Below are 25,184 nucleotides of genomic sequence, written 5' to 3'. Positions count from 1 at the left end.
GTACGCCAAATTCGAGCCGACTCTCCGGCCCGAAAAGAAACAACGCTCGTGTGTGTTTACAAATCATTTGTCACCTTTGGCTCGGCGCAGATGATTCCGTTTATTTGTGATTTGAGCGGTGCTGATAAGGCGATAACCCCAGTTAGGCTGGCATTGGAATCGAAAATTAGGTAAGCATTGTGCGACTCAGATCTCCACGATGTGGCCGGCCAGCAGCAGGGTCTTGTCGTTGCCGATGGCGTAGAAGAACGGGTGATTGATGACCACGGGCAGGGCTCGTCGGAACAGATCCCCGAAGGCTAGAAGAAAGACATCGGGTTACAGCTTCCCAGTCACTCGGCGATCACGGGATCACTTACAAAACGAATCGCCGGCCTGGCCTCCCTCCTCCTGGAGTTCCAGGAGACTGCTCTGCACCACTGCTCCCAAAGGGGGGCCGAGCTGGCCAAAATGGAGCTGAAGACCTCGCCCAGCTGGACCTCCGATGTGAACAGCTTCGCCAGTCCCAACTGCAAAAGAGATAATTGTTGGGGAGTTTAAAAATCTCATCCAGTTGGGTTTTGCTGCCACCAATAGTTCTTGATGATGTATTTCTGTGTGGCAATGCCCATAAAAAATACTTTTAATACTTTTGTCGGAATCGGAATGTTGCACACTTTTCTCGATATAATGTAGGTCACTCAGATTTTTTGTAGTTTGTTGCTTATTTGATAAATTTTCGTAAAGTTTTTGTTCCCATCCTTGTTTAGTTATTTTATGGAAGTTACAAATTATACTATATAAACAAATATATATACTATTTAAACGAATAATATCCGCCAAATGCTTAAAAATTTTAATTAAAATGGAAAAAGGAAAGTGCACAAAACGGAAATTTAAAACGATAATGGTATTTTTAGTATCAAATTTTTGTGGAACATAAGTTTCAAAAAAAGCTTACCTTAAATTAAATTTAAAACTTTTGTAAAACTTAGCCACCAAAGTACACATTAAACAAAATTGTTTATGTTAAGGTTCGGAAGATAAGCCAGCTTTCTTCCTACTTCTTCGCCTAACTAAATCTTATTTTACCAATTAATTTGTTTTGTGCTGCTTCATATTTTGATCGCCACTATGACCTTCTAATGAGTAACTTGTGATCTATATTCTACGATGATTAAGGGCACACCCTTTATGGTTTCAGAAACTAAAGAAAGCAACCATCTCTTTACGATGTTACAATGAAAATGATTTCGAAAGAGTTGCAAAGAAAATCTCCCTTCTTATAAGCTTACCTCTTCGAGCACCTTATTCATTACGAGGTGGTCCAGAATCCTGACCTTCGGTAGGGTGAGGGCCACCTTCCGCTCCTCGAGCTCCCGCCTCAGCTGCTGGAGGTCGGACTGGGCCAGCTTCCGCTCCAGATGGGCCAGTCCATCGGCCCGATTGGGGAATGCGATTAGCAGTCGCAGACCCGCCGAGGCGAAGGGTATCTCGATGAGCTGGGCGTCCAGAGCTGGCACCTCGGCGTACCTGTAGCGGTGCTGGCCGAACATGGCCTCCACCAGCCGGGGACGACTGCCTCCGGCGAAGAAGTTGACGCTCTGCGTTTCAGCAGGGTCAAAAGCCTGCGCCCAAGGAGCTCGGAAGGTCATGGCGGAGACGTGCAGGAAGGGGGGTGTTGTGCTCGGCCAGGGACTCCAGTTGGGAGCCACTGACCAGCTCCCCGAGGCTGAAGTTGCTGCGCTCGAGGAACGAATAGTTGATGTCCTGGGCGGCACTCGCCGCGCTTTCCCAGGCCAACCGGTGGCAGCCAACGCCCATCCGGAGGGCGAGGGCCTCGAACTCATCGCGGAAGCTGAAGGTGAAGCGCTGCTGGGCGTAGAAGTCGCTCAGCAGCCGGAGGCGACAGCCCACAGCCGCCGACTGCCGGAGGTCCGTAAGGAGGTCCTGGATGCCCTGGACCGCTTCCCTGGGACCTCTGGCATGCGACAGCTCCAGGGCCTGGCGGAGTTCCCCTGCGGAGATCGAGGAACTTCCCGCGCAGAGCAGACTCAGCGCCGCCTGAATTAGCAGGGGCGAGACGACCACGTTCGCGCTTGGCCTGCTCAAGCCCAGTTTGGTGGCCAGACGCAGGCCAAAGCGGTGATTCGAGACGGTGGCCGCCGAGTTGGCCGAGAGCTCAGCGAAGACTGGAGGCGGCCAAGCCAGGGAGAGCCCCACAAACAGGGCGGAAAGCAAGCGCCAGTGGATCATGCTGGGGAATGCCGAGCTTCGACTAGTGTTAATGATCCAGTGGCTTACACGCAACTAAGCTACGCGCTCATTCATGGAAACTCGACATATCGAGGCTTTAAGGTCATTGATTGGCGGGGTCCAAAGCCAAAGCTCGGCGCCGAAGGTCTCGGCGATCCGGAGCGATCCGATGGGGAGCGGAGATCTCCGAATTCCCAGAGAGCTCCGAATCGTTTAGAGGGAGAGCCAGCGATTCTATCCAGTTTCTTATCACGCTCGGACAATTTTCAAGTTCGGATGCTTTCTCACTCTCGATTCTACATTGAAGCACATGCAGAGTAAAAAATTGGTGGTTCTGTCTTAGGCAAATCACACTAATATGTATTCTCTATACAACTAGTCCAGATGGGGAATTCACTTTCATAAAAAGTTCATATTTCTTTTACGCTAAGAAAATAGATGAGCTAATCAATATTATTTGCTGGAAAGTGCTTTTTTTCCGAGTCATTCATTTCTTACGCAAAGATCTTTAATATTTTTTAATAATTATTTCAGAAGTCTTTCAACCAAAAGTCATAAAATTAAGATTCATTTCCATTAAAAATTCTAGGAATTTATATTCAAAAAAAAAGCACATGCAGTAAATAATATAAAAATATTAAATATGTAAATAGTAATCTGTAGAATTGAACAATCAAAAATTGATTAAACCAAAAATAACTTTTCACTTGCTTATTATTGATGTTTGATGTCTTTGCTAGATTTAATTAATGCCACCGTTATTAATTCCGGGGAACTCCGTTCTTTTGCGGAGTGTACGCAACCTTGGCCGAACGCTATTAATTATGCCCAGCTTTCAGCGGGTATTTCAATTACTCATCCGGCAGTCTTATGATTCCCCTCCTCCTCCGCCCCCACAACGGGTTTCCCTGGGAGCTCCACTCAGATCTAGTGCTCATGAGGAAGTTTCGCTGGGTTTGAAAAATGATTGAGAAATCCGCCTTTGATATGCGACTGGGGGCGAGGCGGCAGGAGGTATGTAAGTGCGAAACGGGTTTGCCAACTTACAGAAGCGGGAAAACCCGGCGGGCCGAGCTCTGGAAATCCAGAATAGCCAGCGGTCTCAGCGAGCGAATGGGAAGAGGCACAAAGCGGCTGCTCCGGATCGGAGCCGCAATCGCAATGGGACTGGCATTGGGCTTATCAGCCCGGCGAGGTTATCGAGGTTCAGTTCTCCATAAATACGTGTTTTACTTTATTGTTATTTTGACAAATGCACGCTGCAAGGCTCCCCATCCGGGGATGGAACTACTACTAGTAGTTGTACTGCTCGCTCCTCTCTTCGGGCTGGTGTATCCACGGCGTGGGGCTCTCCACGTGACCCACGAAGAGCACTGAGCTGGGGGTGCGGAGGGCGAAGACGAAGGGTCGGTCCACGGTGACCTCACTGATCTTCGGGGGCAGCGACAGGGGCACAATCTTGGCACCTGGAAGGGGAGTGGATGGATTAGTTCTGTGTTCTGTGTTCTGTGCTCCTCGAAGGGTTGGCTCTTACTGGAAGCTGCGGCCGCCTCGGTTCCCGCCTCGCCCACGTCGATGTAGGCCTTCTGGAGCACCTTCCCCACGCGCACCGGCCGGTCGAGGAGCTTGGTGAGCTGGGAGCTGGGCGAGAACATCTGGCGGGCGCCCAGCTGCATGAGCGGCTCGGTCATGTCCTGCTCGAGCTCGATCTGGAACTTGGGCAGGCGGACGCGGACCTGCTGGCGACGCAGGCTGTGGGCCACCCGGTTGAGGTCGAACTCCGGCCGGGCGAGCTGCTGCTCTAGGCTGGCCAGACTGCTTCTCTGGTTGGGCAGCAGGATGAGCATGCTCGTGGCGCTGTCCTTGTAGGCCAGCTCCAAGGCGGTGGCCTCCAGCTCGGGCAGGTCGGCCAGGGCGTAGGTGTCGTCGTTGTCCATCATGGCCACCTGGGAGACGCGGCCGTCGGAGTGGCGGAAGTCCATGGGCCGCGTGTCCTTGGTGGCGAACTCGTGCTCCCAGCGACCGCGGAAGTAGACGGCGTTCACCAGGAGCGCCTGCGTCTGGTCGTCGACGTCGCCGGACGAGACAAGCTCGCGGATCTTGTTTCTGGTCTTGTCCGCCACCCAGGCGTTCACATTGTCCGACACGTCCTTGCCGTTGGCCATGTTCACGGGCACCGTCTCGGCGTCGTAGTAGAACTTGGCGAACTCGTCGTAGCTGCGGTTCACGCCGCCCAGCCGCCGGTTGTAGTAGATCCTGGTGGCCAGGGTCAGCTCGGCGCCCTGCACGAACTCCTTGAACTTGGCCTGCCGCTCGAAGTCGATGGCCACGTTGAGGGCGTTCGTCCCGAACACGCCGGCCTCCTGGATCTCCTCGGCGGTCTTCCCGTCCGCCGCCGCGTAGAGCATGGCCAGCAGGGCGTGGACGGAGAAGGGGGAGATGACCACGTTGCGCTGCTGCTGCCGGCGCACGATCTTCTGGAAGAGCTTCCCGCTGAAGCGGTCCATGTAGCTGAAGGCCGGCGGCGGCTTGTTGTTCGGCGGCGGGGTGGTCGGCTCCGGCTTCCTAAAGTCCACTTCCTCCACGTCGCCCAAAACCTGAGGACTCCTCTGGATGCCCGTCCGCGTCCTGGTGACCTGCTGCTGTCGCTGGCCACTGGGTTGGTTTGCCCAGTAGTTGTTGGCTGCTGGCTGCTTGAACTGCGCAAAGGATTCTGCGGCCAGGAGAAGTAGAAGGATCGCTGGGAAAGGGAAACCGGGATAAGCTTGAATTAGAGTACAGTTCTTATGGAGATCGAGTGGCCGTCCACAACTCACTCGCTCTGCTCGCCATGTTTCTTATCGGTTGCTCCTGGCTGAAAACGGTTTCGATTCAAGTTGTTCTTGCGACCGTCGATCAGCTCGTTTTCAGATGCGATGCAAAACTGACTGTTGCGAAACCGATCGCGAACGGCGGAGCGGAGCTTTGTGGAGAGAACCGGTCCAGAAGCGAGCTACTGAGCATCAGTTGATAGCGGATAGCCGATAGCCGGGCAAACAGTCGGCTTCGATTCTCCTCAGTTGCTGGCGGAAGCCTCTCTTTTCTGGACTGGGAAATTCCCGCCGATTCGCATTGCACAAAGGAAAACACTCGGCGTCGCGTATGCAGTGCATTTCTGAGGGGCGCTACTTTTCCCGAAGCCGCTGGCATCTAAACCCTCGATTCGCGTAGGTCGCGATTCTAGCTGCAGTTTTCATTGCCGCCACTGTGACTCACTGCTCGGAGATTCGGCCAGGAAACCTGTTTCGTTTTCCGTCTATTTCTATTTCTGATCCACAGATGCTCTATCTCGCAGCCAACCAGCCAGCGAGCCATAACTCCCGACTTTCCCGCTGACATTTCCCTGCTGCAGCCCATTAGATAACTCTTCCATTCTAAATGCCCGACCCGAGAACTAATTAAGTATTCCCCGCCGGCGGAAGAGAATCCCCAGATAAGACCACACAGCCTCGGCTTCCCTGCACTCCCAATTATGTAAACCCGCACACGAAACGCATTTCGTATCAGCTCTTTCCCCCGACTTCCCCCGCTCCTCCCCAATCTGGTTTGCGGTGACCCAATTGCGGCGGCCGAATGTGTAAACATAATTTACTCCAATTAGAGTGCGATGCCACGCCCCCGCCCCCGTGGCACTGGAAATTGGGGCACAGGCGGAGTGCATCGGCGATATGAGTGCGAGGCAAGAAGCAAGAATGCAATCGATAAGCGGAGTGGAGGAGCAGCCGAGTTAATTGCACCGCACCAGGTGGGTCACCCCACTCCCCTCCTCTCCTCTCCACTCCATACCAATTCCACTACCACTACCACTACCACTACCACATCCATTCAGCTCTTGTGTGTGTTTGCCCTGGCTGATATGACGTCTGGTGTTTTGCCCGATCAAACAAAGGCTGGCCTCAGACTTATCGCAGGGGTTCCGAAGGTGTCCCACTCCGATCCGATCCGATCCGATCTGGCCGTATGAATGGCATGGGTGGCTCCGAGCAGCCAGCTGCATTCAGGGGCATTTCCAGATCGCTTTGAGAACCACTTCCAACTGTCAACGCAGGGCCTTAATTATCTGAGCACTAACAAACAACGCGGAGCAGAAAAGCCGCTTGTGAACTGACTCCGCGGAAGTTGGGTATTAAGCTATGAGATGTTTAATCTGCTCATGCTCTGTAATTAGATAATTTACTGAGGTTTAGGTAGGCAAGAAACGAGAGAGATTTTAGTAATGAAAATTAAATTGTGTAGCCTGGGAATATTGGCAAATTAGATGTTTGTAAGAAGAACGCTTCTTAAAGGATTTGTTTCCTTCTTTTGTTTTGATGCTTCAATGATATTTGAGTTTTACAAATAATAATAATAATTTATTCAATTTTACATTTATATTAAAGGTTTAAAACTCAGCTGTTGAATCAACCACATATTCGAGATGTGAAAACACACAAAAATAAAAACAAGGCTATTGCGCATTGAGAACTGATCGGGTTTCTACAAAGAAGTCGAAAAATTTCACCTTTAATGCATTCCTGAGATTCATTTATAAGTGCTTATCTTAAACCAATTTGAATTTTTATGTTAAGTGATTGGGTCTCACTTGACTTAAGTGAGTAATCGAATACACGAAGAGAATTTTGTTGAACCCTTTTCATCGTTGGAATGGGGGAACCAAAAAACATTTTGTGTAAACTTGAAAAGTGTTCTCTCTCAGATATTAAATCGTAAAGAATTGTATTGTAAATCACCTGCACGTTGCACATTTTCCTAGATCGTTGATATATTTTAATTGTTTGCTAGCCAGGCTTTTAACTTAGCCGTCTGCAATGTGATTTGATGCTCGAGGAAGCCCACACTTATTGCTTGTATTTTTGAAACTATTCTATCCAATTGGCTTCAATTACTTGGCCAATTACCCAGACACCCCCGCACCACAAGCCGCAGGTGGTGACAGAAACCGCATGGAAATATTGCAAGTTGTCACTGCCGTGTTGCCTCAATTAGCGGCAACATGTTGCTGCTGCGGCGACCACAAGTGCAACTTGGCTGCAACTCAGACATTCGCGTGTTGACGGAGAGGCAGTGGGCCATTAACTGGGGGAAGAGTCGGATGGGATGGGAATCGAGGGATCGGAGCGGAGGTGGCAAATGAGGAGCGATTGCTGTCCGTTGGCGGCACTTACAACAAAATCGCATTAAATTGCACGCTAGCCGCACGACTGGCGCGATTTGCATATAATTACGGCGTTAGAATCATAAAGTCGCGAACCGACCATCACAATATTTGCACTTTCAGTTTGCATCTGTGCTGGTCTTTGGCAGCATGTTGTTAACGAGCTGAGCGAAAAGCTCCGATATTCCCCGCATCCGGAGCAGCATCAATTAAAGCGACATAAAGGAAGCTTATAATTTTCCTGCGCCTAATCATAGTCGGCATTCTTCTAGCCATTGCTTTTCCTTTTCCTTTCCTTTCCCTTCCCTTTTCTTTTCTTCATTTTCCTTCTCTGCGCAGCTCGTGCATTTAGCAGCGTTTATAGAAATTGCCAGCCCGCCTTTAACTCCCCTTTCCTTCTTTATAGCTCCGCTCGCACGTAGAGAAAAAGCGTTGGTGTTTGCTAAGAACTATTGGGAATTTCTTAGCAGAAAATTAAAAAATAAGTTAAGTTAAATAACTACATTCTTTTTTATTCTCGAGTAAAGTTATACTTATACTAGATAATGAAGTTGATAGTTGTTAAGTCCTCTTCATTCGTAATATAATATTAAAAATAGATAAAGAATAAGATTAGAATTAGAAATACCTCCTCCATTTTTTCTAAGTTTCGTATACAAATTTATTTTTCACTGCAAGCCTTAAGAACGGACAGCATCCGTGGCTGAAGATTCGGGGGCGGGGTAATCGCTGTTTAAATTTGTACTTCGTGATGCAATCATTCTGAATGTCAGAGAGACCAGTGCCGGTTCTCCTGCTCCCCTCTCACCTTCTCCTCCCCCTTCCCTCCCCCCTCCCCCTCCCTCTCACCACTCTCCACTCGTATGTTAGGCGCCATAATGGGCTAGCACACACACACATACACATGTAGTGGGAGCGAACCTGGCCAACACACACACTCACCGCCAAAACACCCACACTCGTGCGGGAGTTGAGGTCAGCAGGCAGCAGTGGTTTCTGGCCATTGTTCGATACCCATTTTTGGGTTGGGCCTGCACTCTGCGTGTTCTTTATTGATCTAAATTTGCTGCTTGCAAATTTGTGGCTCCTTCTCGGCGGATTTTCTGGCCGCTTATCGCCGCATTCCGCTGGCAGTGGAGCTGGCATTTGCATTCGGCCAACTTCTGCTGCAATTTCCTTATATATTTAAGCCGGGCTAATGAGCCCGAATCTCTGGCTCTGTCATCTCGGCTGGCGGGCCTCGCTCCGCCGTTAAAATTGTAATCAGTTAACGCTTAATTGGGGTCGCGCCACGCCCCTTTTGGGGCATGCAATGGGAGTACAATGGGGAGCGGGACTCGGAATCAGAATCAGAATCAGAAACACAAATCGGGCGGAAGAACCGCTAAGCCAACCGCTAATGCCAAGCAGCCGGTGCTAACCAGCACAGCGTTTTGTTTATTCGATGTTTTTACTACGCGACTTGCTAATATATCAAAGAAGCGGACCCTTTCATTAGGGGAAAAACTAAAGCCAACACGGCCGACTAGAAAATAATGATGAATTGCGGTATTATCGCGCGGTAGTACGCCAGAACCACATAGGAAGCGGGAAACTAGAGCACTTGCTCACGAACAGGGCCAGGCCAAGAAAGTCAGAATGTCAGAAAGTCGGAGAGTCGGAAAGTCGGGGCGGGAATCGGACCCAGCTTGGGCCAGAGCCAAGACAAATATGTAATTGGCCGGGCCGCCAGACACGAAGGTGCGCTGGTATCACGTACTCCACGGCAGAGTCGGGCTCAAAATGCATCGACACGATGATTTATTTGCATTGCAAAATCCAAGAACAGCACACTGCGAAAAAGCGGAGCAGCTGCTCCGTTCCCTTCATTACAATATAAAAGAACTCAATCAAGTGGGCTTCCATTAAGTCGGCAGAAGTCAAATTAGCGTAATTATGAGCATATGTTTGTAGGCGGTAATGGCGAACTGTTTCAGAAAAGTGTTGTCTGTATAATATACAGATACAATCTGGGTTCTTGTAATTTTTTGTATACATTTGTATTTTCTAAAATGTTTTCTTCAGTGCTGTCGGGGAGAGGGAAATCCAGCACGTAGCCAGAGCCAATTTCCCGAACAACTTAATTGAATTGGGTTGTGGGGAGGTGCCGTCCAACGCGTCGTATACGCAATGCCAGGCCATCCTCCGCCGCTCGCCAGTCTCATTTGCATTTCGCATTCTGCACGCACAGCCAGCCGTCCCGTAGATCGGGCTTAGATGAATAAAGAACTCCTACTTAACTCCCTTTGCGCCGACACACCCAGGCCGCCTTCAACTTTAGCATTTGGCCAGAGAGGCCGACATTCGTTCCCGGCTCGCAATTAAAGTTGGACTCGCCGAATGCAACGCCCAAAAGCCTCGCTGGCGGATCCACCCGAGACAATTGCATTTGACATTTAGGCAGTTGGAAAGCCAGCTAGTAAGCCAGCAAGCCAGCCAGCCAGCCAGCCAGCGAGGAAACCAATTTAAAAGCGTCAGGGACCTCGGCGCTCAGCTTTTCGCTTTTGTTTCGGATTGCTGCCATAATCCAGCAATCCAGCTGAGACCCGATCGCTCTCCGCCTCGAAAGCCGCACCTTTGTCGGCCTGTCAAACTGGAAAACTGGCCAAGAGCACTCGCCCAACCGTTTTGACAATTTACCACCAACTCGGTCTCGGCTGCGACTTGGAATCAAACTCAAACTCAAAGTCGCAATCGAAGTCGAAGCCCGATTCGCGTTCGCGCTCGGACGTCTGACCATTTGTATAATTGGCATCTCTAATTTTTTTGCGGGGATCTCTAGCAGTGACTTATTATGGAGCTGGTAGATGCGGTTGCAAGTTGGTAGCTGCTGGCTGCAAAATTCACGACCAGCGAGCGGTTCTTGCAGCGTGAGTAATCGGAAAGCCGAGCGCGTTGCATAAATATCAAAAAACACGACAAGAAAAGAGTCGCAGGAGGAGGGGGAAAATAGGAAAAATAGGAGAAATAGTAAGAAATAGTAAAAATTGTGTACAATAATGAAACTGGTTTGTGGTTTTGGGGCGGCCGCTCTAAGAATTACACGCACACAGGCAGCGGTAATACGTGGAGCGATCAGCGTGAGCCAGTGTTGCCATAATGCCCGTCATAAATTCTCCAAATTACCCAACACGTCGCGCTCTGCGGCCGAAACCAATGTCGCGGGGCTCTCGGCCCGGCTGATTGCAAATTGTGTGACAGCGGGGTCCGCTGGCCGTAAATTGAATTTATGTACTCGCCCTCCATCGCAGTTGGCCACAGGATTAATTGTCCGGGGAAGCCGGGCTTTGTCTCAGCGCGTCCGTCAATCAGGCAGCCGCTCTCTTTCGCGGGCCTGACAATCGAAATTGATTCCCCGACATGATCCCCAATTGGAGCCAATTGAAGGCTTCTTGCACTTGGTGCACTGAACTCTTCTGGGATCTGTGATCTGGGATCTGGAATCTGGAATCGGGCAATCTCGAGTCGAGCTGGTTCCGCATTCCGCCCCTCGGGGCAATCAAAAGTTTGATTTGTGTCGGATTTTCATGTTGCGCCTGAGAGTTATGCACTTGGATCATTAATATCGCATAAACTACGCTTTATAGCGCCAACCCGAAGTCGTTAAAGGAAAAGTCGGTTTATGGTCTCAGGGCTGGGAGGAAACAATAATCATTTTAATGGATGTGTAAACAATAAACTCCTTTTGAAACAATTAAAAAGGTAACATTTCTTATTATAAGAAAAAATAATAAAAGCATTAGTTGATTCCGAAAATGAACTGAATATGGAACAAAGTTAATCGCTAAGTGAGTACTATGTACTCGTATTTAAAGATAATCTCTATTCTCTTGAAATTATTTCTCATTATTTTTGAGTTATACAAAACACTGATATACATGTGGAAATAAAAAGAAATTGTATGACACATATTAAACCAGAAAACAATTCCCTTTTATACTCATTGGTATCTCAGATGATAAGTATAAGTTGAAAAGCCCATGACGACTTTATCAACAAACATATAGAAACCAAGGACAGCTGTTTATATCAAACATATTTGTTAAAAAGTAACTCACACAACTATTTCCACATTTTTCCACACAACAATTGTAGTTTTTCAGAACTTCAGTCCGTTTAAAAGACCTCTTGCCTTACCAAGAATTTATGGCTAATTGCAAATGTCAAAGTTCTTCGACCGCTGATCTACTGCCTTCAGTGGGTGCATGTGTGAGTCTCGGCAAGAGTTTTATTGGGCGTGTTCCTCCTGCCGCAGAGCGCGACGAACTCGAAGTAAATGGTTTCCAAACTCAGCGTTATGGGCAACATTTTGTAAGCTTTATTCTCCTGGTCCACTCGGAGGGCACTTGAGGTTTCGCCGGAGTTACGGCTGTCGTCGAGGTTGAGTTTGGTAGGTAGCTCAAGTTCCTCACTCCGAGCCGTTGTCAAGGCCCACGCGCCTTCAAAAGCGGCGGCCGAAGGCCTTTCCCATTCCGCTACCCTTCCCCCCGGCTCTTACCAACTCTCGATTTGTATCCCCGGCTTTATCCATCCGAGTTCGTGCGCATTACGCACATTTGCGTAACAGATTCAAGTGCGCGATATGGAGAGTCTCAAGTGCGAGACTCCGCCGAACTCGTCGGCGGAGAGCGAAATGAAACATCGAAGTGATGGAACAAGAAACTGTTTTCGAAAACCCTATCCGCGCTGTTGTTGTTCTGCTGTTGGGAGCATTACGCAGCAGTACAAGTTTTCAAGTGCTCACGGAAAAAGAAACACGAACTCCACAGATCCGAAGCCGAAATATGTGTTTCTGTTTCGGTTTCTGTTTCTGTTTCGTATTTGATTTGATGTCGGCGCGTAATGAGTTGGCAGAAGTTTTGGGCTGGGGCCGAGAAACCAGTTTCCCCTTCGCCTCCTCCCAGGCGGCGTGCCATCCCCTCCAATTTGAAAATTAACTGTGCTTTGATTAATACTCGATTATTTCAGCACCGCATGGGTCCGTAGACCATGGAAGTTCCTCCGCCGGCTGCTCCTCTAATGTGTTAAATGAGGCTGCGGACTGGTGATGGAAAGTCCAGGATGACAGCGGCAAATTGCAGGAGTTTTTGTGTAATTTATGAGCAGTTTTATCGGCTAATTGGCCTAATTACGCTGCAGTTTGCTCTGAGGACAACATAAATTGCAGCTGGGCCGCCTGGAGAGGCTGCAATTCACACTTCCGCGATTGGGCCGCAGTTTGCTTAGCTGGCCGGCTCTGAGCTGCGCTGGCAATGGCCACTGCGATGGCGACGGCAAACAACAAAGACAGGCGGCTTCGACAGTCGACAGTTTGAGAGTCGAGAGTCAAGAGTCGCAAGTCACAAGTTGCAAGTCGCAAGTTGCAAGAATCGAGTGCAGGGAATGGCACCCAGAGCCCAGGCCAAAGCCAAAGCAAAAGCCAGAGCCAGACAGCAGCATCAGCTTGGCCTGCAGTGTGTCTGCTGCCAACATCGTGACTAATTACATGCGACATAAAGCGAAAGAAACGGCCCAGAGTTCGCTGGGAAAGGGAAGGTTCGGGGATCTAAGCAACCAGGTCGTATACGTAATTGAAGAAAAAGTATCTGAAAATTGCCAAACAACAGCAGGAGCAGTAGCAGTAATTGGCAGGAAAAGGCCACAGCAACGGTGGCAGTTGCAGGCACATCGGCAGTACTACCTGCAACTTGACAATTCAATAAAACTTCGGCTCCGTTGACAATTGCAGTTGAAAAGTCTAATAATCAGCTCCGTCCCGCCATCGTTGTGTAATTTGAGCAATGTCAAAACCCAGCCAGCTAATTGAAAGTCGCCTTCCTTTCTTTTTTCGGAGGCAGCTCGTTAAATCTGCATCTGCTGCCGAGTTGGGAAACAATTTATTTACGAGTACTTTAAGAGCTGGCCACAAAAAAAAACTGCAACTGCAACTGCAACTGCAACTGTTCTTCGTTCTTCGTTCTTCGGGTTCTGGTTTCTAGTTGCTGGCCGCAGTTCTCCGTTTTTCGAGTCGAGTCGACTCCACTCGAACGCCCACTAGCATGCCATCGCCATCTGCTGGAGCTGCCTTTCAGTTGCCACACGAAAATAGCGCAAAGTAGTGCATCAATAAACAATAACAATGCTGCTGTGCTGCTTTGCTGCTGTGTTGCAAGGAAAACAGGAAAGCCGAGCCAGAAGTAGTAGTAGATCTGCTGGCTGGCCACATGTGCGGATGTTGCAATTGCAGCCGCTGGCCAGCGGCAGCCTGTCAATAAAAAACAGAAAACAGAGATAGGCCGAAGGAAAATGGGGAAAACGAAAAGCGGGCCGAGAGCAAAGTGTGGCGGTGGAAAATAAAACATGTGCAAGTTGCAGTGGCCCGCGGTTAAGTGAAAGAAATCCCTGCCAATAGCGGAAATATTAGCGTTTGCCCGCCGATCGGTGGGTGGGGCGTTGGATCGGGTTGGAAAACTCAAAGGAAAGCCCCTTGCCCCCGAAAAGACAATGTGTTTATTATTGCATTTGGCCGCGGGCAGATCGGGCGATAGATTGTGGCTATAGATTTCCAGGGGAGCGGGGTAATGGCGTTGAAATCATGTACGAGTAGAATATCAAAGGTACTTTCATGTGGAGCGGTGTCGACGTAGTTGGATAATTTATTTATTAAACTAGATTTTCTGGTTTCCCTCTCTCGAATCTGTAACAAGATCAACCAGATAAGATTCGAATCGCAATCAATTAAGAGTTTCGAATGTTTTCGTGTCTTAGAACTGAAAACATTTCAGTTTATTACAACAGCGATTTATAAGGACCACCAGTGCCTGATTAGGTTTGTATTACATGTATTTACCAAATATATAAACTCAGTACACGTTTAAATTTCTAAGTCGATTCGTGAAATAACCTTGGGGTAAAGCCTTTAGTCTGCAAAACTCTGCGAAGGGAATCTCAAACCCACAAGATTGCCACTCGCCCTTCTAACAGCAATTGCATTTTCTGGGTCCCAGATTCCTGCCCCGAGGCAACACTAAGTGCCGATGCCTGAAGAGCGCTCGTTTACATGTCACCCCACACAGGACAAATCAATGCCATCCTGGGCCTAATCCAATTGTCGCTGAAAGGACGAAGCCCAGCCCAAACACCCATTTTTGGCAACATCAAATGCCTTGACGTGGCTCGAACGAACAACAGCAACAACGGCAGAGTCAAACCGATTGTGTTAAATCAAATGAAGCATAACTCTGACTCGATTTGTGAGTGGGTGCAGGCAGTTCTCCCCGGTTAACCCGCCGGTCCCAGTGGATCGCTTAGCCTGTCACTCCATCACCGAATCCACCCACTCCTCGATTCCAGAGGGTTGCTGCCAACTTCCGACTCTGATGAGAGCGGACAGGACAGGACGGCAAGTGCCTGGGGTACATCATATTTCTATTAATGACTTGCATATTTATGAACCCGATCCGGAATACTGGGTAACCCTGCCCTGCCCCTCAGCCGGAACGAAACCCATTCCGAATGGCCCGTGGGCACTGCTCCGAAGTCGAAATGAGTGCAAATAAGCTGATTTTAATAATAAACAAACACGAAGGCAAACACAAATAGGCATCAAATGTGTTCCAGGTCTATTTGAGTTTTGGTCTTGGCCGCCAGCGATGACTGGGTCTGTTTGGATGAAAATGTATATATTTTTAGTACACCGCCTCGAGAGGAGAACGTTTAACTGGAATTCTTACATGGCTTCCCATTTCGAAATGCTCGCTTTCGCCTGAGTTTCCAGCTACTTTGATGTGGTTCCCTGGCCACGGATTTCGTCAACATGTGGCTCGTCCAACGAGGCGTGGAGAGTCTTTAAATAAACACGAGCAGGCCCAGATCTAGGAAGTTGCCAAACAATATGTTCCACATTTGCATATGCTCATCCATCCGCCTTTCCAACCTTTTCACTCTTTTTTTTTGGCAACGGGAGTAACGACCCACCGATCGACTAACTCGTTTGGGTGACCAAAAAGCTGAGTAGTTAGCGTCAAGTACTCTCTCCTGTTTTATGACCGCTTCTGTGTGGGCCATCAACCGGGAGTTCCCACAACCTCAGACAGGGCCTAATGCGAGGAAGACACAACAATGGCCATATCAAAGTCACAGCGACAACTAATAGCGCTCCCGTAATGAAGTGTTCGGAAATATCAGACAGCCCGCTAATGAAATGCTCAACTGCGGGCCAAGACGGGCCAAGACCACAGAGCCACTACTGGTACAAGCCGAAATTGTAATTGAGCTGGTTACAACGCCCCTGATTTCGGGCCTACTTCACTTTGGCACTTTTCGGTAATGATGGGAAACAGCAACTGATATTGTCTGATATTGTCATTTCGAAATTTGAAATTCAAGGTGGGGCGTCACTTCTTGAACGTGTCTCATGGAATGTTGATAAAACTTATTAATACAATATTTCTGTTTGCTCAAAATCACACTGAATTTAATGCATAATTTTGCATTTGCATATTTAGTTCTGCAATTTGTATTGATTCTCTAGTAGTTAAATGTGAGTGCTATAAATTATATATTTTGTATAAGGATTAATAACAAAAACTATGACACTCAATCCCTGCCATAATGTAATTATATTTGTTCGCAGAGTAGTACTTATTGCTCTGATAACTCTATTAAGTTAATTTAAATCGAAATGGCTGTGTTTCAACCCGACATATTGGCAAATTTAATTTCCCATTACATCCGATCAAATTCTAGTGCACCGATCCGAATTCAAAGTTTGCAGCGGCACAAAACCTTGCCAAAGTTGGGTATTCACCCCCGAAAATAGTCATGGACCGTAGACCCGTCTAGCAAATGGAATTAGGAAATCTTTTTCGCCAAATCCAACAAATCATGTTAAAGCCGACCCAGAGACCGGTGTGTGTGTGGGTGCTTGTGTGTGTGCGTCTAGCTGGGGAGAACGCCGGCGGGCAGAATGTTTACACCGCTCTCGGTTTTCCTGCTTTCAAAACTGTGCGGTTTGTCCGAGGTTGAGGGTTGAGGGGTAAGGGAAGGGAAGGGGGAGGAGGTGGGTTAAGGGGCGGTGGTGCAGCAAGCGGCTTGCGTGGGCGTATTGCGACATTATCGAGGGTGGAAAGACCCGTCGAAGAACTGCCAGACGGCAAGGGCATAAAGTTTATATAATTATTTTTATGCCGACTCTCATAACTGAAGTGGAGCGTGTGTGGGCATACTGAGAAAAATCTTGAATCAGTTCTCTGTGAAATAAGATCCATAAAAACTTTAAGTACTTTTGAATTTAAAGTCGAATTTGCTGACACCTGCTCTATATATGTATTGTAGCTTAGTTCTTTATTCAGCAGAACTTGAAAACCGATTATAAAAAAAAAATAGTTTTAAGCTTTGTACAAAACAATTAAAGATTTCAGGACATCTGCAATTCCTGAATGAATTTAAAGCCAATATTGGGACGTATTTTTGCACGTGTGCTCCTATCTCCTGGGGTTGTGTCAGCCCTTTTCTCTCGACAAAACCGTTCGAGTTGCTAACTATGTGAGTTATGCAATGAATAAAATTAAATTACACAAATGTCATTGGCTGCGATGTTGCTCTGTTCGCTGCTGAGGCCGCTCCCAGCAACATGTTGCTAATGACAGCAAGGACTCACATCACGAAAACCAAGAACCCCGGCAGATGCATTTTAATTAAAATCCTGAGGAGGGCTCGCTTTAATCTAAGGCCCTGTATCCAAAGCGGAAATTGTGTGCGGCTGTTGAAGTGTCGGTTGTTATTGCCCCACCACCACCCACGATCCACCCACTCTGCTGGTGGATATGCATGTTTGTTGTCCTGTCTGCAGGGTTGATTTGCCAAACGACGCAATTTGTTGTTGTTTGCGACGACAGAATGGTGGGTCAGTGGGTGTTGAGTGCCACCGAGAGTGGGGTATTTGCACATTAAATACCGTAGCGTAACCCATCGGAGCTTTCACTTTTCCCGTGCTGACACCGAGAAAAAATAGGTGCTTTCAAAGGAAAATACTAGAAAACTTTATGGTCAGAAAGTTTATATATTAAGCAATAAAATCTGGAGCTCAGGAAGGGGGCAACATTTTCTTCTCTTCTGTTTTCAAAGTTAATATTTTAATGTTTATATTTGCTTTATGTAGCGAAGCTTGCTTACTAAGTATTTTTTTGAAAAGTTAAGCTTATAAATTCAGTTGCGATTCTATATCTTCAAACGAACCATATACCAAAACTATTTTTTCTAAATAAGAGAGTGTACATGAAAGTAAATTGAAGTTTCGAAGCATCCAAAACTTTGTATCTTTTGAAGGCAGTTACAGTTGTGAGCTGAGCAATTTTTTTGCCCAGTGTGTGATTGTGCATCCTATTCCCTGGGGCCTCGTGAGTGTTGCCAAGTTGATTGTTTCGGCCTGCATTTAGTGGGGGGATAAGTCGAGTACAGTTGCCTCCGGCCAACTCTTTCGTCTTTGGATGGTTAATTGCCGGCAAAGCTCTTCTTCTCCAACTGGACGAGGTGTCTGTCCCGTTAGGAATGCAAGCGGTATATGAAATCATAAAATTTAACGATCGCCGGACTGTCTGGCTGGATTGTTGCAAGGGGTGGCTTTTGGGTGACCGGTGCCACCCAACCACCCCCCAACTCGCTCAGCTGCTCGGCACGTGTTCAAATTACCGTGAAGACGCTTAGGGGTGAATTCTCCACAACAACAACAGCCGGCGGCCAAACGACATTCAAATTGAGTGAGTGAATTAAAAAACCTGGCAATCACGAGAGCAGAAGTCCTCGAGAGAGGGAGAAAGAGAGAGACTAAGAATCGCAGCTGAGAAGAGAGTCTCTTTGTAGCAAAATATGAGCATACGTTCGAGCGTTCGCTTCCTTTCGTTCTTTCGTCCTTTGTTCGTTTGCCAATGTTTTTGGGGTTTGTTCGCTCCGGTTCGAGTTTCCTTTCTGTGCGTTTGTGTGTGTGAGCGGCGAAGGGTCTCGGCGAGAGTGTGTGTGAGAGGTCACGGGGATCGTGCTCGCCAGACTTTAATGGGTATAAGTTTCAACTGAGCACAGTGGTTCGGGAAATATTTAAATATAAATAATAGGTTACAAAAAAATATACGATTTGCTTTTATGATTGGTATGATTAGTCTTTAAAGAAATAGAAAGTCAGAGTTGGCGAAAGATTTACTTATAAATTTAACACTTTTTGTTGAATAACTTCTGAATACTTTTTACTTAATTTCTTGTTGTTTAAACATGTTTTTTTTTTTCTTTTTACTGTAAATTATGTACATTTAGTAATGCGAATAAAAGCTTACTATATTCAACGTAAAATTTTATGTTCCTTTACCAATACTTTTAATACCTTCCACGGGCATTTCTCTGATATCTTCTAAAAATGTTCGTACCACTGTTTAAAAGCGTTTTTATAACATTAAGCCCACTCTCTTGCACACCTTCCCCTGGTCCCACACCATCCCAACCCCCCTTGCACACCTCTTGGCAACATAATTTCAACAATATGCGTGCATCGAACGGGCGCCCACCTCCGTGCACCACCCCCCGACCAGCCGACCAGGCGACCCACCGACACCACCACAATCTGGGAAAACGAAATCAGACATAAAAACATTACATTTCGAACCCTTATTTTGCACACACACTAAAAAGAGGAAGGAAAAAGCCGGCAATCGCAAGGCGAACGGCCCAAACTGAAACTGAAACTGAAGCAGAGAAATCGCAGGACCAAGGACGAAGGAGAACCCGGGGCGAGTTCTCTTCCGCCGACAAGGGATGCAAAAGCGAGTGCCAGATATTAACCCTCCGGTGTGTGTGTGTGTGAGTCTTCAGAGTGTGTGTGTGAGAGTGCCGCGGTATTGGTGAGCCTTTGTGCGATGTGTTTGGGTTTTCGCCGTGCTTGTCAATCCTGTCGTGCCAAAACAAACGCAACGAGCATTTCGCCGATTAGAAGGAAGAACCATCCGTGAGTGCAACGCGAGCGGAGGCCACGCGCTCCGACCGGCGATTCCGCGTAAATTCCCGTTATTCCGTCGATTGATAAGGAACACAGTTGCCAGAAACAGATACGCAGATACCTTTAAGCGGAATCGAAGTGGGGAAATAATCGCTAATTCGCGGAATCTGTGCCAGCAAAACAGCAAAACAGAATGTGACCGCGAATGTGAACTCGAGTTAAACTTAATCTTTGCCTTTCTGCCGGCCGCCTTTGTTATTGTTTGCTGCTGCTTCTTCCTCCCGGAGAAGGAATAGTTCTTTGTGTGTGTGCCCGTGAGAGTGTGTCAGTGTTTGTATCTGTGAGTCAGCGCAAATGGCAGTGCGCATCTTTGTTTGCCCGCAAAATCCGCGACTCTCGTAGAAGAGAAGTGCCAGTGAAAGCGGCGCCAAAATTTTAGTCTAGTGCTTTTCCCCGGTTTTTGCTTTCCGGCCGAAACAATGAACAATTCGCTTGATAATTTGCATGCCGATAGCGATGGCCGAGTCAGCAACAGCAACAGCAACAACAATGGCAGCAGCAACGCCAACGACGCCAGCGGACCCAATAACGACGGCGACTCCGACGAGGAGGTCATCGAGGGCATGGCGCTGCTGGAGGGCAACTATCAAGTGCTGCGCCAGTGGGTGCCCCCCGCCCCCAACTATTGGGACGCTCCCCCAAGGCCATCATCAAGTCCGCCGAAGTCAGGTAAACAAACGAATCCCGGCAGCTGTATTCAGCTTGCAGCATCCAGCTTGCAGCGTGCCACATGCAACACTGCGACTGCAGCAACATGCTTATGCAATTAGGAGCGCAGTGGCCAGCGCCACATTTGGCGATTGCCTTCAATAAGTTTTAATTAAGTGCTTCGGGTTTGATTTGACAGCGCATTCCATTTTGCTGCTCACAAATTGCACAGCAATTAACTCGAATCAACCATTTTCAAGTCTGCGTTCGAGTTTCAGTCTGCACTGTGAAAAAGGGGGGAAAATGGCAATGTAGTTTTATTCTCGATAGGATTTGAAAGACTTACAGAAAACTTCCTAGCGATTTGGTTGATGTAAATACATTACTACTATTTTTCTTATTTACTTTGACAAATTGAATACTTATCTATCAAAACACAATGGGTTATATAAACTCTAAGAACATTTCCGACAGAATGTTTGGATTGCAAATTTAAACTCTCATTGTTAGAATGAAATTCAAAGAATTCTCTATACAATGGCATCCATTGTAAGGTAAAAGCGTAGGTTATCTATATTCTTCTAAACAATTTGATCCTAAGTGTATGTACTGTAGATTGGTTAATGAGTGTTTTCAACTTTTGCAGTATTTTTAAACTGTAATACAAGGCGGGACATTTAACAATCACTTTTTTCACAATTAAAACTAACATTTTTATTCAAATAATGTCTAATAAAACATCGATAGTATTGAAAGACCGAATTTGGTTAGTTTCCCTTTTACAAAAAAAGGAAATTAAATCTGAGTTAGCCGCATGAAACTCCTAGTGAGTTTTTCGCAGTGATCGCCTCGAATTTGATTGCACCAGACCTCTCTAACGGTCCAAGGCAGCGGGCGCACTTGTCTTTACAGCACTATTCAATAAAAGTGCTGTTATTTGTAACGCACTTTTATGGCCACACATGCGATCGAACCCGCCCGATCCGGACTGCCCGAACAAGTCCCGTGTCCGGCCAATGGAAACCTCAATGGATTTGGCCTCGCCGCTTGACAAATATTTTCGCGTTTTAACAGCTTGCAATTCATTCAATAAAAATTTGATTATTATGGGCGTCATCAATGCGGCGAACAGCATTTGCATGTCGGGCAGCAACTAACCGAACGCAAATAAATTCGTTTTAGTATCTTGAGCACCCTGTTTTTATGGGAGTTGGCGGGTATATCAGCTAAACGCTAACATAACGATAATAAGTTGCATTATAGCAGGAGGTATCTTGAAGATGATCTTCAAAAATCATTTGCTTAAGATTAAGCAACTGAGAGAAATTAAGTCAATAACCTACAAGCCTTAAAAACATTAACTGCTAATAGAGATGTACTAAAAGAAATCAACTAAAATTTTAATCAACTCAATTTCAAGTCAATCAAAATTTTGGCATCTTCTGTACTGGTACTTGAATGAAAATTAAGTCCAACAGAACCCAACATGATTTTAAAATAAAAAAAACAATAAAATTTAAAATGTATTTTTATTATACCCTTTGTTTGTATAGAAAAAGGGTATACTGCTTTGTTAAAGAGTAGGTAACAGGCACAAAATATAGTTTAGAATAGTGAAAGAGGCATGGTAAAATCTTAAAATACTTTTGTATGGTTTATGCTTCAGCTCTAACCTCTTAAGTTGCTAATTTGCATTTTTCTGAACATAGTTGAACCGTTTATATACTTTCAATGGGTACTTTTATTACTTTAGTTTTGGATCATATATCGACAAGCGTTGTGTTAATTAAATGTCGAACATGCTTAGCTCGTAAACTTGATTCTCTTCGATGTGTTTGAGTTAAGCTAAACCTTAGAAGAAATACATTTTTTTAGATAATACAAACCTCCAAAAAAAAGTCGGGAATCCAAAATTTTAAGGTTGTTCTTAAATTTACTTTAAAATTGTCTAATAGCCCATAGTTTATACATTGAAACATACATTTACTTCTTATAGTAAATGATATCGCTTGCAAAAGGCTCAAGGGTATGAAGTTTACTTTAAGGAGGAATCAAATTAAATGTCTTTGATATGCACAGGACTCTGACTCCGCGCTATCCATCATGGTTTTTGCATTGATAGTGTACAAACAGATTGTACGGGTTTGTTTGTCTGACAGTCCGTCCGTCAGTCCGTCCGTCCGTCAGTCCGTCAGTCCGTCAGTCCGACTTCACTCAACGAGCGCCACATTTGGCGTCTGGGTCTCGAGTTGCTGTTGCCGTTGTGCTGTTGTCTCACTGTCAACACCAAGTGGTATGCAACATGCAGCTGGAAGAAGTGGGGAATCGTGGGGGCAAGGGTCTTCGGTTCTTCGGCGCAGTCGTTGACAACTGCAGCATGAGTCTGCGGAATTGAGTTGCAGCTCGCTGTTTTCAACTTGCTTCTGGCTTCTTGCTGCCTGTTGCTGGCTGGTAAATAATAAATGCGTTGCTTGAGAGAATGCGAGATGGGAAATCAAAATGCAAACGCTGCCAGATTTTTTTTACGCTGGATCCACTTGAGGCGGCGGCAACAATGTCCCCTGCTTTTGGCACGGCTTCGTTTTGTTTTCCTCCGGCGGGCCGTTAAGTGCAGCAGAAGCAGTGGCAGTGGCAGTGGCAGAATCAGCATTGTTGCAAGTACGAGTATCTTTTGCACGTTCTCAATATGCATTTCTGAATTACAATATGTTGATTGCATTTCGCCGGCACGTAGATGGAGCACATGCACTCGAGGGCTTCCAGCCGCCGTAATAATGATGAGTATTGAAATTGCCAACAATGCGCTGCATTTCCGCAGCTCGGGCCCACTCCCATTTCCACTATCAGTCCCTACTCGGCTTCCTTTCTGCGGTTTGTGGCCTTTGTTCTTGGCCAGGATCCCGTCCCTCCCTTAGCGGTTCGGGCTAAATAACTTTATACTTCTGAACGGTTCGTTGCCGGGGTAATTGATATGGCTTTGTTTCGCTCGACTGTTTTCTGTGTTTCGCCCTTTTGTTGAGCAAAAAGTTTGTTCCTCGAATGGAAAACCTCACTTCGCCTCCCCCTTCCAGCGGACGGGGCAAATCCTTGGCTACGTCTAACCCCAAACCACATTAAAGCTCCACCTCGACCTCCAGCCAAACCACAGATGACATAATTAATGAGCCTTTGAACCGTCCATAAATAAGGAATAGTTCATATTCAGTTGCTGCAAGCTCGCACATGACTTGTGTATAAATCAATTTAATATTTCTCCTCTTCTCGTTTCAGGTAAGTTGACATACGACAGCCCCGGCGACTCCTTTCTCTTTGTTGGCACTGCCAGTCACAATGGCAACATCAACATCAACAGAAACAGCAAAAGCAACAGCCAAAAAAACAACAACTTCTAACAACTTTTTGAATTGTGTGAAGGCGGCACGTCAATGCCATTGAGTCCTAAGGTAAATGGCGAGGGAAATTCGAATTCGAGCCAACTGCCTGGGCGGAAATTACGATGACTTGTCACACGAGCCGGGTTTTCCTATCAGGTTTTTGGAGCAGTTTGGTGGGGATTGTTAGCGAATTAGCACAACAGCCAGCCTCATAAATTGCAATTTACTGGGAGCCGAACAAAGTGAGGAATTTTCTCTCTACTAGCTATTGAACTAGCAATGCCCACGACCTCCTTCGAATTAAATTTAGTAAGCACACGCTTCCTGTAGCTTAGTTTTAGGTGATAAGCTCTGATTCATACAGTATAGGAACTTTCTGTCAGATAGTCACACTCTATTACACTCCGAAACTGAAGCAATCTTTGAAAATGAGACGCACGCTGAAATCTACCATAAACACCCTAGCGAAGGTTGATGGTCTTTCGGACGAAGGAGGATCCCATACGAGCATTCACAACTGCGTGATGAGCCCTGACGAGGGGCAGCAGAATGCCAGCAACTATCTGGCGGCCCAGACCCTGGAGGACCTTCTGAACGAGGTCCTGCAGGATGAGAACTTCCAGCTGAAGCCATCGTCCTCCTCCGTGGACCCGTTCCGCCCGGCGATTCAGAAGTCGCACAAGAAGGTGTGTCTGGAGGGGGACGAGGACCTGGACATGGACCCCCGGCTGCGCAACTGGAACCGCATTTTAGAGCAGCGCCGGCGAATCCAGGAGCGGATCGAGCAGCATACTGGAAAGCGGGCCGAGGACGTCCTCTTCAACCGCTCGGCGACCATCGACGAGGCCAGCAAGCGGATGATCCTGCGGGTCCTCGACTCCGCCGACCGATCCCGACCTCTAGTTCGACTGAAGGAGAACGCCACCTTGGACTCGCTGAAGCCGCGCCGCGATCCCGATCTCTGCCGCGACATTCACGAGCTGTACGTCGCCAAGCCGCAAATGCAGCAGGTGGAGTTCGTGGGACTGCCGCAGGTGACCCAAAAGGAGCTGGCCTCCACCGAGGTGCCTCCCACCGCGGTCGAGAGCCAGTGGCAGCGCTCCAAGGTCCTGGACCAGCGGCTCGAGGCCAAGAAGGAGTTCATCCAGCAGGTGCTCGAGTTCGCCCCCGACCTCCAGAAGCTCCAAGTCACGCCGGCAGTTGGGGAGAGGGTCACCAAGTCGCCTCCGGTCACCAGGATCGACGACGGCGAAAGCCTGCAGTTCACCGGGGATTCCACTTCCGAAGAGGAGGAGGACGCGGATCTGCTCGACCTGCTCTCCTACGGTGGCGAGGAGGAGGCTCCTCCAGAGGTGGAACCCGAAAAGGTCGGCAAGAAGGGGGGCCAAGGCGAGTTGCAGATACAGGATCTGGACGATCCACAGGACACGAACGCACTGATGGTCAACGGCATGCTCCTCGATTATCGCAACTTAAGCGGGTCCCCTGGCAAAACAATCAACATGATGCTTAAATGTGATCCTTACGAACGCTCGGTCAAGGTGCTTTTGGACATCCAGGTAATCTGTGTTGTCAGGGGTATATTCAGAAATGTTTCTTTTTGATTTTCGCGTTCTAAAATAGTATACATCAACAGGAACCAACGCTTTAATTTGTCAAAATAACCTTCAAA

At 47.4% G+C, this 25,184-nt stretch overlaps 3 protein-coding genes across 3 annotated transcripts in view; 1 reads left to right on the top strand and 2 right to left on the bottom strand.

Moving 5' to 3' along the window:
* Window positions 1–25,184, top strand: part of LOC108094265 — a 30,181-nt gene that overhangs the window by 3,598 nt on the left and 1,399 nt on the right. The window contains exon 2 of the mRNA XM_017194737.2: window positions 23,409–25,071. Within this exon, the coding sequence (XP_017050226.1) occupies window positions 23,941–25,071 (1,131 nt within the window). The 5' untranslated portion in view covers window positions 23,409–23,940. The remainder of the gene's footprint in view (window positions 1–23,408; window positions 25,072–25,184) is intronic.
* LOC108094271 (alaserpin) lies at window positions 52–3,372 on the bottom strand. Its single transcript, XM_017194743.2, is given in 5 exon segments — window positions 52–299; window positions 360–437; window positions 440–509; window positions 1,275–1,655; window positions 1,657–3,372. Coding segments are annotated over 5 exon segments (1,221 nt in total). The 5' UTR covers window positions 2,236–3,372; the 3' UTR covers window positions 52–186.
* LOC108094269 (alaserpin) lies at window positions 3,446–5,220 on the bottom strand. Its single transcript, XM_017194740.2, has 3 exons — window positions 5,052–5,220; window positions 3,770–4,975; window positions 3,446–3,701 (listed from the first exon to the last, which is right to left on the bottom strand). Exons 1-3 carry the CDS (start codon window positions 5,065–5,067, stop codon window positions 3,529–3,531), a joined length of 1,395 nt encoding a protein of 464 aa, XP_017050229.1. The 5' UTR covers window positions 5,068–5,220; the 3' UTR covers window positions 3,446–3,528.

This window comes from Drosophila ficusphila, unplaced genomic scaffold (genome assembly GCF_018152265.1).
Source record: "Drosophila ficusphila isolate 14025-0441.05 unplaced genomic scaffold, ASM1815226v1 contig_414, whole genome shotgun sequence".
Taxonomy (NCBI): domain Eukaryota; kingdom Metazoa; phylum Arthropoda; class Insecta; order Diptera; family Drosophilidae; genus Drosophila; species Drosophila ficusphila.
This window is presented reverse-complemented; position numbering and strand designations above follow the sequence as displayed.